Source organism: Brassica napus (assembly GCF_020379485.1).
Source record: "Brassica napus cultivar Da-Ae chromosome A9 unlocalized genomic scaffold, Da-Ae chrA09_Random_20, whole genome shotgun sequence".
Lineage (NCBI taxonomy): Eukaryota > Viridiplantae > Streptophyta > Magnoliopsida > Brassicales > Brassicaceae > Brassica > Brassica napus.
The window spans coordinates 431-17,955 of NW_026014109.1; the positions used below are offsets into that span (position 1 = coordinate 431).

The following is a 17,525-nucleotide window of genomic DNA, read 5'->3' on the forward strand; positions in this document are numbered from 1 at the left end:
ATTAATTATTTTTTTAGCTTGATCAAATTATTAAAATATATTTTTTAAATTTTGTGTGATAATTTTAAAAAATTAAAACTTATTTACTTAGTAAAGATTTTATTAAATATTTTACTTAGTGCAATGTAAATTATTTCCTATATACTAATAGAGAAACATTTAAAAAGTTATAACCATGTAGTTTGTATTAATTAAAAAGTGTCATACTAAGTTTCATGTAATTAGATTGTTAATTATGCTTACGTGGCGGCTTGAGAATCAATTGAGAATTTTGTTAGTCCAAAACTAAATTATATTATATAGTATGTCCATTATGGACCATTAATTTATCAAATTAAAATTATTATATGTTTTTTTTTAAATAAAACCTACGAAATTACTTAATGTGATTAATATATATATGGTAATTAATGATTTTAAATAATAAAGATTTGCTAACAATCTGTATACTTTCTATCATTTTTGTTTACTTATTTATTATCAAAATAAATTATACTATTACATTAAACATACAATAAAAATTTAGATCTTTTTATATATGTTGTATTTTGAATTTTTCAAAACGAGTATAAGTTTCTAAAACTGTTAAAAGTCTCACATAAACTTTTATGATCAAGGTTTAAATTTTTTTCTATAATAAGATAAATAATTATAAAATCATATGAATAAATAATTTTATTTTAATATAGGTGTTTATGTTAATATATATATATATATATATATATATGTTCATATCGTTTAAACTAAATTATGCATCATATCAAAATACGTAAGTGAAACCTCTATAAATTAATAATGTTAGGAGAACACCAAAGCTATAATTTTTTTATTAATTTATAGAGATGTTAATTTATCGATATACTAATTGAACCAAAAACTCAATTTGGGTCTATAAAATTATATTATTTTATAAAGATTTTTAGTGTATATTAATGTATAGAGTATTAATTTAAAGATGTTATACTGTACTTATATTTTAATATTTACGTTGAACATATATTTCAAAATTAATATTTTAATTTTGAAATTTCATTGTTTTTTTTTAAATGATTATAAATTATTGAAACCACTAAACATTCCACATTAAAAACAAAATCGTCGGTGTAAAATTTTGTTACTCAAATATCCATATTAAAAGTATACTATATAACTATGTTAATATCATTTAAATGTAATTATATATCGTATATGATAGATAAAATTGATTGTTTTGATTTATTTACCCTAAAATGATTGCGAATAAAAAAAGAGCGGTCGTTTGATTTATATGCACGCTAAATTATTACATAATAGTAACTGATTTCTTAGTTATTTAATATATAATTATTATTTTACTATTTCATAATATGCAGAAAATGTAAAATAAATAATAAATATAAAATATTTATTCTGCTCAAGGCGCGGATCTTAATCTAAGTATGTATCTCTTTAATAATTTTTAATCTTAAACATTTTCCAAATATCATGCCAAAACAAAATAACGAAATGAGAATAAACTAAAAATCAATATTTATATAGAGTAATAACCAAAATGAAAAAAAAAATGACACAAAAATGAAAAAATATTGAAGATAGATAGGATTGACACGTGAACGTTAACTTCTCATGACCATAATTAACTTTTAAATTGCTAAATCATGATATAAAACCGAGCTGCTATAGTTCATTGTAACTAAATAGTAGGCCTCAGATTCTTCGACCTAATCGTTAGGTTCTTATGCGATAATTGATTTTCTGACCTACAATATTTTTTAAAATGAGATTAGCTCATCAGTAAACAAATTATGTAATAACAAAAAAGTTTTTAAAAAATTGTTTAAGGGCCAAAAATATTTATTCGATCAAGAATATAAATTTTATTTTTCCATACGATATTTCTCTTAAATAATTTTCATATAAATTCACCATGCGCAAGGCGCAGGTCTTATCCTAGTTACCTAGTATTAGTTAATATGAACAAACTATAGAGGATTGTAAAACATATTAAATACCCCCTCCATTTCAAAATCAAGGTATGTTTTGGAGTTTTTAAACATATTAAATATTTTAAAATTTGATTATAAATTTTCTGATTAATTATTTTCTACAATCTTAATCAATCAAAATATAATAGACATATTTAAAATTTTGAAGTTTACCATTTTTACTTAATAAAATGCATTGAAAATATAAGATATATTTTCACATTAATGTTTTTTCTAAAACATGACTCATTTTGAAACTAAGCAAATAGTGATTGAAAATACATTGTTACTTCCTTTTAGCAAAGAGTACCTTGGTGAAACTGGCAAGATTCCAAAAACAAAAGTTGCACCAAAACGGAAAGAAAGAGCAGAGAAAAAGCTTGGTAGACACGCCTGCTACTCTCTCTCTCTCTCTCTTTCTCTCTCTCTTCGAAATTTATGGTGGTAGAGACTAAATACAATCAACATAAGATGAGAGAGAGAGAGAGAGAGAGAGAGAGAGAGAGAGAGAGAGAGAGAGAGAGAGAGAGAGAGAGAGAGAGAGAGAGAGAGAGAGAGAGAGAGAGAGAGAGAGAGAGAGAGAGAGATCAAATTTGTGAACTTTCACATGTACATTTACACGAAACCAGAGATCGATCAAAGTCCTAATTTCTCCAGTGCAAGATAAAAAGCATATACACACTATTAACTTTTAATCACTATGAGTTAGGTTCCTTCAACTGCAAGTTTCATATCAAATATGCCTCTAGAATCAATCTTGGAGAATATTGTTAGGAACATTTTGTTTAGAGCATGTCGTTATATGTAATCCAGATGATTACCTCTAATCCCCATAAGCGTAAAAATGCTACTTCATCCCACAAAATCTCTAACTACAAAGATGCTCCAGCATGTTATTCAACTATGACGTTTCTTGGTTTCTACGTTTGTTTAGTTTTGGCAAGACATGGACTACCAAAGGAACATGTAATCTTTAATGTGTCTAGCATATACATATGTGTTGTTAACAAACTGAATTAAATAGACATAATGGCTTCAGCTACTAGCAAGAATGAAAAGTGCCGATGAATGCAAAGTCGGAAGTTCTGCACAAACTATTTCATGTTGGATTCCTGTTCGTGATAGATAACTGTTCAACGGAAGAACTCACTCAATGATGAGCCAACCGGTACGTGAACCTGAAGGTTGAAGAAAGAACAAGTGAAATATCAAGAGAGCCGTAAGGGGCTTCTTAGAGCAGGACCAAAGCCTCCTCGAAGTGAGGCTGCCCTCCGAGAGGATGTCCGGAGGCTCTGCCTGTGGGACAAGTACATGCGGATGGTTCACTTGATGGAGGTGATGTCCACAAGATAAAGTAAGTTCATGTTTCTCCGTTTCAACTTTGTTTCGCCATAATATTCCACATCCCATGATTTCAGCTCGGTTACCCTCAAACTCTACGTTTGAGGTTTAGAGATCACTAATCTGACTGGTTTCTCTTCTTATAGATAAACCTGATTATCTTTTTCTTCCCAGAAGAAAGTCGTCTCGGCTCTGTTTCATCCACAGTAAAGAACAGAATCGATTCTTCTTTCAGCTTCCATACTCCCAATCTCTCTTGGAAATATATTTTTTCTCTCAATCATTGACAGTGTCATTTCGGGACTAACTCAATCATGCATTTAGTTGGGGAAAGTAGGCAAGACCTAGTTTCTGCTTAGCTTCGAAATGTTGGCAACTTCATATGATAAGTTCCAATCATCACAAGTCATAACTGTGTTTCATCCTCTTGAAGGAAAAGAGCTCAAGGCATCTTTGCTTGATGATAAGCATTGTCAGGATTTGGAGTTTGAAATGGGCTCTATATGGTGTATTTGAAATTGCAGCCTTATAGGTAACAATCTGTGAGTCGACGTTTATACCAGTAGTTATAGCTACAAGGTTCTATGAAATTCTAGAGAGAGTCTGGGAACGTGGCTTGCAGGTTACGTCTCCCAGGATACACCATGTCTCTCAACTCAAATAAGTCGCTGGTAACGATCAGTACTAGGTTACACCTTACCTCCTTATGTACACACATCAGAATGCTTATCCGATCTGTCAAGACTTTATTTTGAAAGTTCAATTATACAGGTCGGGCCTGGATGAGTTTAGGATTGGCTCTGATTTTATTTTTTATTTAAAATGTAAAACCGGTTTCATTACGGCTAGAGAAAAAAAAATAGACATGTCTTGCTGTTGTTGGGATGGTTAAGCATTGTTTGTTAGCTAGGTGGTGATTTTGTTTTTCTTTCACTTAGTAAAATTTATAGGTTAGAGAGATTGTTTGGTGACAAACTAATAAATGTTTCAGCAGTAGTGTGTAAAAAGGAATTAGGTAAACTGTGTATGTATTTGAAGTATATATATATATATATATATATATATATTTATTTATTTATAGAAGAACTATATCCATTGATCACATAAATAAATATTTCTTCCAAATGGGGGAACATAGATGACCAGGACTTAGCTCTTAGCAAGTCGATACAGACTAAGAACAGAACAAACCAGTCGTAGAAGATGGACGAAACCAGTAAGGAGCCCAAAAATTGTTCAATGTACACCTTTGGGCGCCTGAAAACTAGAGGCCGTTTTGGCGGTCCGGTCGTAAACACCTATGCCAAAGCCTATAAAATATATGTAGTTTTGTTTGAGTCCAGGGAAAGAATTTGCCTTCGCCCTTTGAAACGAAAATGCACATATCTCTAGTTTCATCAGTATAACACATGAATCCGCCCACTTTAGTCTCCTCCTCTCTAAACACCATGATCTGCTGCGTTTCATAGGATAATTTTTCTCGAATCTGAACATCCCTTGGCGCGCGTAGTTGTATGCAAGAACCAAACGATCAACGGTGCAACACTAATGTCTATTCAATTCATATGGTTACACTACTAACAATAAAATATGTACCAAATTTGAGTTTTATATATATGAGTTAATTACCATATGGTTCCAAAATGTACCAATAAATTTCCCAATTTACAAAACAATAACAGTAAGTCACCATATAATTCCAGTTTGGTATTATGCATGTTGGTAACGATAGAAAAACTAGGTTGAGAAAATTATTGTGCTGAAACCACATATGGTGCCAATTTGTCAACCCTCCCCCCCTTCCCCCCACCCTCTTTAAAACATTCAAACCGCAACATCCTAACGAAGTATTTTTCTTACCAATTTTCGCCTCCAGTATTACATATACAACTTTTAAAACCAAGACACGTAATCAACACCTAGTTCTATATCTTTTTTCCATCAGTTGTTTCTTTCTTTGAGAAAAATCTTTTCCATCAGTTGTTGAAATAAATAAAAAAACTGTACCGACAATTTTGTTTTCATTTTTAACTCGAACTATCCCGACTACTCTTTCAATATTTATTACATCTGTGATTTGTGTAATAATGTAATATAGATAAGATGAAGAATAATGAAGTTTTCAATATGACAGATGAAAATGAAATGGTGAATGAAGGATGGATAACAACGAGTCACATGCTGTGGGAAAGTGGAACATAACACAACCAAGAGAACAAACAATAAATGCAGCTTGTTCTGCTGTTTCATCGACCTCATTCGAGAATCATCTTTATCGACAAAGACAGAGCCGTGAGAGCGTTTATGTTGCCCGAAGCGAATTATAAAAAAGTTTCAATAAAAATAATAATACATATTACAATAGAGAATAAACATATAGATAATATAACTTACAAAAATATTAATTATATAAGAAATTTATTTTTGTAAAAAAAATATTAATCAAGTATTTATCATTCAATTTTGTAACTATTTTTTAAGATAAGATAAAATAAATTACTCAATACTTTTTTCATAATTGAATAGATAAAAATGTTCTAACATGTACATATAATTTATTTTTAATATTACTATCTACTAAATGAAACTTCCTAATCATATAGTTTAATGATCATTTAAAAAAAAGAAAAAATTTAAACCATTAATAACAAAAAATTTAGTCTGGGAGTTTTAATACTTTGATAAGTCTTAGTCTTTCTTTAAAATTTTATGATTAAAATATTAATGGTTAATTTAAGAAGAATTATATAATATATATTTGGTGGCCTTTTAGATTAAAATATATATGTAAAATTACCAAAAGTGAAATTTCGTAACTTTTATTTAAGAAAAAATGAAAATATTAATTATAGATCGCTAAATTTAATGGTTAATTTAATAAGAATTATATAATACATGTTTAGTGGACCAACATATTTTTCTAAAGATTTTAAAAAGCATTATAATAATGACATATATCATAACTAAAATATTGTAATGATTTTCATTTAATATATAGGAGATTAAAAGAAAACAATGTTCCCTCATATAGATTTGTTCCGTAGATTATATATTCTTCTGAAAATTATATCATTTCGTATGTCATTAGGCATCATAAAATTATCTCAACATCTAAGATACGTGTGTTAGCTTAAGGATATAGTAGATCCATGTGTTATAAATTCTTTTATGAACAATATTCTAACATCATGATTTGTGGTATATGTTAGAAAGCTTAACACAATTGTTTTTGTTACTTATGTCACTAAAACATGCTTATCTTTTTGGTCAATTATCCATTTAAAACCTTAGAGTTGAACATAATTAGGCTGGAGTAGTAGAATGATGGATGACTTATCGGAAAATAATTCGGGATATTGTGCTAGTGAGGCGAAAACACGGGAAAAAGTCATGTGGTGATTACATGATTAGTAAACAAGACTAATGAACCTCCAAAAAATTAACCCACCATATCTATTGCACAGGATAGAGCCCACGGTCGAGTGAGTGGACGTGAAAGGTCCATTACCCGTGGAGCGGAACGTTACAAGTAGTATCAGAGCCAAACTCAGACTAGTGTGGAGTCAGTGAGGGTTCACACTAACATAGGTAACGATCCTGTGGCGCAATGGAATGTTAGAAAGGTTCAGAAAATTGATTTGACTACCTATGTCACCAAAATGCGCTTACCTTTTCGGCCAACCATCCATTTAAAAATCTAGAGTTAAGCGTGCTTGGCTTGAAATAGTGGAATAATAGGTGACCTATAGAGAAGTGATTCACGATATTGGGCGAATGAGATCAAAGCACGGAAAAAATCATGTGATGATCGTAGGGTAAGTAAATAAGACTAATGAACCCCTAAAAATTAACGAACCGCTTGTCGCACATGATGAAATCTACGGACCTGTCATATAGAGATCTATTAGCCGTGAGCGGGTGGGACCGTGAGCGGGTGGGGCGATACAAATATATGATCTCGTGTTAGGCAGCAAACGATACTCTGATTAAAAGTCTCGGATGGCTGCGTAACATCTATCAACAGACGACAAATTAGTTTCACCTTTTATATATTTAAATGAACGATGCATTTCACTCTTAGCACGTCAATCATAAAATTATACCATAATTGAGATATTTGATTATAGTAATAACTTTAATAATGACTAAGGTGATGATAAGGAAATATTGGACTGGAATTTACACGACTGCTAAAATTCAATTACCAACTTGCTGATGCAGTTGCAACATTACGTGGCAAGTGTTACAGATTGCGTACTGAATCCTAAACTTGTGGTTTTTGTTTTAAACTCTTGAAAAAGTTTATAATACTGATACTGTGTGTACATACAAAGTTCATTAGAGTAGTCTGATAAAGAGTTAATTAAAAGAAAGTGACTGTTAATCTAACGTTCAAAAGGAGCTAGATGCTAGTCCAATACTGGAAAAGTTAATAGATATCTTTTTTTTAAGGCATAAGTGGAGAAAAGCGACGTCCCGATATATCTGATTGCGTTGTTGTCTAATGATGATGTGACGATATTCTGCTGTACCAATATACTCGTGAATCCAGGATTGGTGCCTTGACCAGATATGTTTCCCGAATTAATTTAGTTTGTATCTATCTTAGGCTAGCATGAGTTTCTGTAGATCGACAGATATTGCACCATACAACGTAACTTCTCAGGTAGACAAGATATCGCAGTCAATATTAATTACTAAATATGAATTGCCGGGCACCTACCATGATGTTTCAAATGCGAGTTCCCTTGAGTTTCCACGTAGCTCATACGTAAATCACCATGACATGTCAAATCTTGAATCGTGTCAAGTAGCATTAATAATATAATTAGTTTACAAAAAAACGTTAATAATATAATGTATATTCCAAGGGCATTGTAGACATTTCCAATTCAGATCATACACTCTATATAAGGGCTACAACACCTCAACAGATTTACACAACTCTTATTAATCTCTCAGTTCCTCTTTCTGACAGCTGAAAATGACAGAAGTTCCCTCGTACATGATCCAGAACCCTAAATTCGAACCTTACAAGCCCAAAAAACGATATTCTTATTCTTCTTCTTCGTTGCTCTCCATCATCCTATCGATCTTCACTTACGTCTTGATCTTTTACGTTTTCGAAGTATCTCCATCGTCTATCTTCAAAGACACAAAGGTTTTGTTCTTCATCTCCAACACTCTCATCCTCATCATTGCCGCTGATTACGGCGTTTTCACTTGTAAGGAGAGGCCCGACTTCTACGGTGAATACACCATGGCGGCGATGAGAAGCCGTGCAGATCATAACTATTCTCCAGTTCCTAACTTCACATACGGAGAAAACGCTAGACATGATGAAAACTCTGGCGGCAGAGAAAAAATTAAGAGCCCTAAAGATGTCGTGGGCTATAAGGAAGAAGAACCGATGGTAAAAGAGATAGTCAGTGTTTCTTCGCCTCCTGAGAAAATAATACGCGAGGTGAGTGAGGAGAAGCCGAGAGACGTTGTGGCTATCAAGAAATACAAACCGTTTAGTGAGCATACAGTTGAAGCTTGCCACACAAGGAACCATGTGTACCGTAGATCTTACGAACGAACTAAATCAGACAAAGCACGACGGGTGAAGACAGCCAAAAGTAAAAACTATCGTCGAAGCGAATCGGATAGCTCGAAATGGATGGTTGTTCCAGAGAAATGGGAGAACGTTGAAGAAGAATCTGAAGAGTTCTCAAAGATGTCGAACGAGGAGTTGAACCGAAGAGTCGAAGAATTCATACAAAGGTTCAATAAACAGATGAGATTACAGTCACGAGTATCGTCTACATGATAGCATATAAAGTTAGTAAGAACTCTTGTTTTATTTTGTTGTTAGGAGTTCTTTTTTTTTTTTGGTTAATACTTCGTGATCGGATGACGTTTTTGGCAGTCGTCAGTGTATAAACTAATATAAGACATGAAAGCATAATAGTTACTGATACAAACTACATGTAACTATAATAGCTTATTCTCTATGAAACATTGTAATATCGGTTAAACTATGTTACACGTGTCTATATTTATAGGAAGAATTATATTAATTTATCTTGTTTATTGCATTGAAGTTAAATTAGTGATAAATTTGGAGAATGCTGGCTGCCCAAAGGAATTAATTTAAATTGTAGAAAATATTAAATTGAAAAGCATCCAGGTCGAAGAATATAAATAGAGACTATCGTTCAGATTATTTGGTTAGAATGCAATTTTGAACATTATCAAAGTTCTCTTTCTTCAAAAAAAAAACATTATCAAAGTTCTCTATATGATACAAACTAATTAGATGACTCCTTTTAAATGGATAGTGTAGAATATATGAAATTTGTTAATGAATTTTAAGGGGTATTGGTTCCTGTTAGAACTTGTTACAAAGTTTGGAATGATGAATATTGGTGTCACTGACGAACTGTTCGCTTTTAACGGGTTATACTGGATCATTAAAAAGCCCATTAAATTTGTGATAATCAAACAGTAACGAATTCGTAAATTAAGCTCTTGGAATCAAAAAAATGTTGTCAAAAAGAAAGTAGTAGTAGTTTTTTTCTTTTTGGGGTTCTAATCCCCGACATTAATGCGTCTGTTATAATTATTATGCATATGCATAATTTTATTACTAGCAATGATAAACAAGTTTGAAACATTGCTGAAGACATGGAAAATGACTCCAAAATCTAAGAGCCAATGAGTAGTGGTGAAATTGGATTCGGATCAGATTCTTGAAAAACATTTCTATAATTAAAGGACCACAAGATAATGCTAGAAAGGCATCGTTAGTTTCAACGTTCGAGTCTTTTATGATAAATATTCAAAGTTAAAAATGTCATGGGAGGTGACTCAGAAATGTAAACATCTACATCTCCTACTATATGGAAGTATTCAATAGTTCCACTAGTTGTGGTTGGTATGTAGTTATATCGTTTCCTCTTATGTACTATTAGGTGTCTGACTGTAAGGTATTTTTAGAGTAAAAATTATTAGGTGGAAAAATATTAACGTCACTTCCCATTATTTAGTTACCAATCAGGTGAAAATACTTTTCTCCAATTAACGCTAAAAAAAGTGAGAAAGTATATTAATATGTTATTCTCTCTAGGGTGTGATTGGTAAATTGTCAGCGTAACTAAGAGGAACAAAACATGGAAGAAAAAGAATGAACAGAAAAAAGAGAAAACGAGAGTAAATGTTTACTCCATTCAAAACTAGTGAAATAATTTCTACCACTTTCAGCTATATTCAGCTAAGATACTTTTCAACCTGATTGGTAAATATTAAGCAGGAAATAGAGTAAAACAATTTTACTCTAGAATATTTACTCCAAAATGACCATTCAGTCACACTCCTACTGGTGGAAGAAATGTTTTACTCTTGATTTGACGTTTATTTTTCCACCACTTTTCACCATTTTATTTTCACCATATTACTCCACTAAAAACCAATCACACCCTAGAACTTAGAAGTTCCAAATAGCTTTCAAAACATTTTTTTTTTCAAGGCTCCGAATAAAGGAGAAATTGACAATCCATATGTGATCAGCGAAAACTAAAGAAGAAAGAAGAACAGGCATTAGACAAAGCTTTAAATATTACCAAAAAAGAAAGAAAGACAAAGCTTTAAATGTTTCAATTTTCTTAATTATATCAGAGCAGATGGTCCTAATTCTATCTCTACCGATGGTAGACAATTTATTTATGTTTTGGGGGCAAAACTCCTCAAAACGTAAAATTACAAAACGTAAAAAGAACTTTTCTGTAGAATCTAGGTTTTACTTGGTAAAATTAAATAAATTTAGTTTAATGTTTTCCGACAAACTAAAAATATTAATATTAAAAATAATTTTTAACACTGGTTTATTGTTTTATAATAATTTAACCCCTATACATGTTTTAAAATAATTTACGTCTAACGGTTCGATTTATATCATTTTAAACTTGTTTATGGTAAATCATGTTTGTGGATTCTACTTATACTATGACGAATTTTTAATTGTTCATTTATCTGTGTAATTGTTAATAAATCATTTTAAGATTCAAGCCTCATATGTTTTGTAGAATCATTACTGAACAATTAATCAAATCACTTAAATAAAGACGGCTTCACATGTCTAAGTTTCAAAAAAAAGGTAATATTTTAATTAAAATTTTTGATTTTAGTTTTATTTAAATACTAAAGTCAATAAGGAATTAACATTTGTCAAACCCAGTTTCTAAAATTCTTCGTACAGAAAACTCATGCTTTATCTCTAATTTGTTATTTTTATTTATTTTAATTGAAAAAACTCTTATATACCACCATTGGACTTGCTCTAAAGAATACAAAATTTGCAACTATCGTATAGATTACTATAATAGAAATAACATCGATAAAAATGAAAGAGGTGAATCTCCGTACGAAGAGCCCGGGGAAAGGTACAGACAGAACACATGCTACACCGTGTCTCCGGTGAATCGGTTACAAAATAATATTATATAAGTCGACAAACTAAGACGATACGTTAAGTGTGTGAATACAATTTGTTTTGTGCTTTGAATCTATCTAGCTAAGGTATTACTCCAATTGCATTGCCTTGCATTTGAGGTTTTCTAAACTTTTGATCGCTTCAAAACACTCAAATAGATGTATATGAGTGAATTAGAGTAAAAATTTAGGTTTGATGTGTTAGAGCTGCTATTTAAAATAGCAAACCATATCGGTAGAAGTATATGTTAATTTGTCTCTTTGTCTTTTGGTATTGTTCTTGCGGTGTGAGGAGGTTATTTCCTGTCAATAACACTCAGTTCATAACACTCAGTCCGGTCGGTCGATGTGGGTGTGTTTGACCTCTGCTGAGTCTGTCTATTTGTGTTGGTGGATACTCAGGACGTCTACAACGAGTTGTTCTTTGACGAGTCAGATCATAAAAAGTAGATTATCGGAGAGGTCAAAATTACTGGATTATGTCTTTCGTAATAAATGTTGCTCTTCCATTTGCGGTAAATTGTAAGTGCGGATTAGTTGAGACATCCGAGTAGCGGTTTTGCTTGCTGTGTCGGTTTTTTCTAGATTAGGTCAAATTATTATTTAGAATTTTTTTCATTATTCTGCTTCTTGTTATCATTGTATTTCTGTCAAAATGTTTTAAATTAGTAATTACTCCCTCTGTTCCTAAAAAATGTATGTTCTAAAAAAAAAATGTTTCAAAAAAATACATTTTTTACTTTTTTAATATATGATTTTATGAAAAATTGTAAGTTTAAAAAAATTAATGGTGTTTATTAAATTTTTATTGGCTAAAAATTATGAAAAATTGTTATTCACAAAAAATAATGCATATTTAATGAGTTTTCTTAATATATATGAAAAATCTAGAATATGCATCTTTTAAAAACAGAGGAAGTATATCTTTATATTTTTAGAGAAAAAAACACGTTTACGATGTAAAATAGCAAAACAAATTTGTCAATATAGTTTATGATGGAGATAAATAAAATGGAAAGACGTGAAAATGGATTTGCTTCGTCTGGTCGATGCGAGGACTTCACCAAAAAAAATATAATGCACGAATCAGATATGTTTATAAATCAAAGAATGAGGGCCTCATTAATGACAGGGAATTGCAAATGAGTTCCTGTAATTTAAATATTTTAATTATTGAGTGTAGCAAATATGATCTGGCGAATCTTCCCTACCAATTATTTTCTTGCATTTTCCTAAGTCAGGAGATATGATTTCACATTGAGAATATTATCAATTAATTAAGATGTATCCCTTAAGGCCTTAACTGTCATACATACGCAATACTCTTTCCATTTTTTTTAACTAGGTGATTTTTCCGTGCTCATGCACATGTATAAATATTTAAAATAAATATATTATAATAATTGATTGCTACTTACATTTGATTTTAAATTAATTTATAATTTATATGCATCATTTATATTAATAATATTATACTACTTTAATTATACATATGACTTTATATATGTTATATTTAATTGATTTTGTTGTTTTTCAATCGATTTAGTTATCATTTGGGCAAAATGGATTGCATCTATGAATTCAACTGTAATATTTTTATTCTATATATTAAAATTTTAGTTAATTTCGTATTTTCATTTAGATGGTTGTTGTCTTAGATATGTTAATATATTTTATGAATATTAGGTATAACTTAAGATATATTATGCTTATAATGAAATTTTTTTAAAAAAACTAAAGTGTCTGATTCTAAATAACAAAAATTAATATAACGAAACGATAATATTCTGAAGTCTCATGCATATATATAAATTTTACAAAAGAACTAAATTGTAACAGTTGGTTAATATTCTATTTTCATTTTTAATATGCTTTGAGTTGTCCTATGAATATATTTATAAAATAAATTACTATTCTTATAAAATTATATATTCTTATCGTAGTTAAATCTATGATTTTAGATATAAGTTGGATTAGTTGAATCACTCATGTTGTGAGTATATTGAGTTACATATATTCTTTCAAATTCAAAATGAAGTATAATTATTTTTATTATAATTAAATCAAGTGTGCATGTATTTTCTTATATTATATGTTGTTTGTGAAAAAATATTAAAAAATAAAGTGATGATCAATAAGAAGTTATATGCGTAAGAAGCTTATACATTTTTGAAAGCTCGTGAGCACATATCAATATTTACAATAATTAAAATCTTTTATGAATTTCTAAATAACTTAATGCCTTTGATTTATTGAATGGAGACTAAAATTTATTTTAAATAATCTTATAATGAGAATTCAAATTTGCTTTGGTATTTTGATTATGGTTCTATTAAGTTACAAACATAAAAACATAAAATTTAAAAGAAAATTTAATATTAAGAAAAAATAACTTTAATAATGATAAAATATAATATATCTACCTCACTAAACTATTTTGTGACTATTTGATCAAACAATGTTTATTTTGAAAATACTTTTTAGGTTTTTTTAATATCTCTTAAAATAAGCAGTAAAAAATTGTGATTGTATTTAAAAATAATATTATATAAGTAAAATATAATTTGTCGATATTTTTTTGCTGCAATTGAAAGATATTAAAGTCAACTAAATATATGAAAAATAAATAAAACATTTGAATATAACTAATTATAAACTATTTTCAGACAATTACACATATATCAGTTTATGTTTCATAATTATTTTATGTAATCATCTAAGAAAATATATAGATATATAAAAAATATTTTTATTACTTTGTATTTTTTGTATTGTTTAAAATTATGTTTTAAAAGAAATAATATTTCTTTTTCTAATATCAAGATTATCTGTGTAATTTTTTCTTAATGAAATCACATTATATAGAAATTTATAATTTTCATCTAAGAAAATATAGATGTAAATAAAGTATTTTATTACTTCAAAATTACATTTTATGTTATTTAAAAATATTTTTCAAATGTAATATTACTATTTTGTGAACTTTCCTTTTTAGTGAAATCATATTATATATACATATGTTTTTGTTTTCCAATTCTTTTTTTTTTAACTTTAAAAAATTCCTTTTTTATTATATGTGTAAATTTTTTCGGAAATTTTTAAAAGGAAACTAAATAAAATAAATAAATAATAGTATTTTAAATGTAAATTAATCCATTAAGGGTATCAGTGTAATCAACCATCGTGAGAGTTAACGTGAGAGGGACACATATGAAACTGACTTCTCAAATAATATTATAGAGATGTATATTTAAAGTTTTTCTATATATTAAAGAATCTTAAATTATAATAGTCTTAATTTTTAACAGTCAGAATTAAATAAAACAAAATTAAAATTTTCAAATTTATAATTTACTATTATTATCTAATAAAATAAATTGAAATATAAAAATTTATGATTTTTAATATAATTTTTATTTTAAATATGGATTATTTTGAAACAGAAAAGAGTATACTGATAGTTTAAAATTTTCCTTGGTTTCGCGGTCACCAAAGAATTAGAATTTTACAATATCAGAAAACATTATTACTTTCCTATACAAAAACATTATTACTTTGAATTTGAGATTGTATCTTTTTTTAAAAAACTTTTGCATGTTTCGTAGTAAATTTAATTGCATGTATTGGTTTTATGTTATTGTGTATCCTTTCATCCTTTGTTTATGCGATTGTTTAACACATGTGTTATTGTCAGGCCGTGTCTGATAATTATTGGTCTAGAAGCTAAAAACTTTTTTTTACCCATTTATTTTTAAAAATCACCAAAATACTAAAATATACATCGGAGGTTCGAAACATGGCATGAAAGTGCTATATCATGCGTCATTACTGGTAGAGCTATGTGAGATTTCAATTATTTGTGGCTCCAAATATATATATATATATATATATATATATATATATATATATATTGCTTCTGACCCTGAAGCAAATGCTTTATTGGCTTCTATTCAGGTTCGACCATGGTTATTGTCGCGTAGATAATAAATTATTAGAAAATCGACGTAAATTATTAGTTAAAATCTTCTATCAAGAATATGAATAGGGATTGAGATCGATCCAGTTGTAAAATATCATAGATACTGTTTAGTTAAATTATCTTAGCACAAAGAAATTTTCTTTGTTTATGAATATATTATTTGCATATTTATGAACTTAGTTTTATTAAAAAAAAAAAGCAAAAATGGGGAGGGGCGGGCTAAAAGGTTACTAATATTTTTATCAGGATAATATAAAGAGTGTATTTTCCCCAAAAAAATAAAGAATGTATTTGCCTCATCTTGCATTATTGGTTTTAAAAATAAAATTAAGAAATAAAACGTACAATGTGAATCTAATGTATTTGCTTATTATCGACTAGTTGTCTGTCTCATGCGTTTTCTCAAGTCTTATCCACTATAAGTCTACGAATATACCTAATCTAGTTTAGTTACTAATTTAATATACGTCAAACAAGAATGATTATAAAACTGATATAATTGCAACTTGCACCAACTGGTCACTTAAGATCGCAAAATATGACTATGTGGATATGCACATACTTACGTACAAACTTATATATTTATGCAATACAAGAAACGTCCATTGGGACGACTACCGTGATAGTTTTTCTGGCTTGAAGTCTTCTACTCCTTCTGTTACAATATTTTAGAAGATATTTGTTGTTTCAAAATAGATGATGTTATAATATTTTATATTATATTTAATTTTATTGAAAATTGTATAACCAATTAAATTTTGATGTGATTTTTATAATTGGTTGAATGATTTTTTAATTCTATTTTAAAAGTAATTTTTTAGAAAATTTTAAATTTTTTAATCTTTGTGCATCAAAGTAATACATCATGTATTGTGAAACAGAAGGAGTAGTATATATAGTATGACATTAACTAAAACAATACTATGTCTATAATATCCACGGAAAAATAAAAATGGCACAGATTTGGTTTACAAATTATAACCGATATATAACTAAAAGTCTAAAATACACATTTCAGATATACGTTTACATCATATATATATATAATTAATGTATATATTTGTATACTTTTTCCAGGTATTTATCTCTTTAAGTGGAGTAATGCATTAATATTTAGGAAGACCGTGTGGTACCACTCCACTCATGGCCGGAAAACAGCAGTACACTACCCTTATCTCATTTAACTCCAATAAATAATTGAACATTATAAAACTAGTTAAAATATCAATTTAATTTCCCAACGAAAATACCATTTTTTTTTTGAGAAAAAATATACCATTTCGAATTGATATGAATGCAAATTCCCGAAGCTTCAAAAATATAAATGATTATTTCCTTCTACTTCTTCTTTCAAAATTCCCAAATTATTAATGTACAGAACAGAATTATCGAATACCTACCTAAAAAATATTAAAAATATTGATTATTAATTGCCAATTGGTAAAACAGCTGCATAAATCGAGAAACTATTTGATTATTGCAGAGCGTTTACTAATTTACCTTTCTTAGGGCATCTCCAATGTAACTCTATTTTTTCCTCTATAATTTACACAAAAATAGAGTAATTCTATTATAGTGTAACTTTTGCTCCAATGGTGTAACTCTATAATAGAGTTACTCTATTATAGAGTGAAATATAGAGGAATGTCATATTTTACTCTATATTTGGAGTGAAAAAGTAACATTCCTCTATATTTCACTCTATAATAGAGTAACTCTATAATAGAGTAACATCATTGGAGCAAAAGTTACACTATAATAGAGTTACT

General features: G+C 29.0%; 1 protein-coding gene across 1 annotated transcript; it reads left to right on the top strand.

Moving 5' to 3' along the window:
• Nucleotides 1–7,689: 7,689 nt before the first annotated feature.
• LOC125594560 lies at nt 7,690–9,371 on the top strand. Its single transcript, XM_048770716.1, has one exon. It carries the CDS (start codon nt 8,290–8,292, stop codon nt 9,115–9,117), a length of 828 nt encoding a protein of 275 aa, XP_048626673.1. The 5' UTR covers nt 7,690–8,289; the 3' UTR covers nt 9,118–9,371.
• The last annotated feature ends 8,154 nt before the right edge of the window (nt 9,372–17,525 follow it).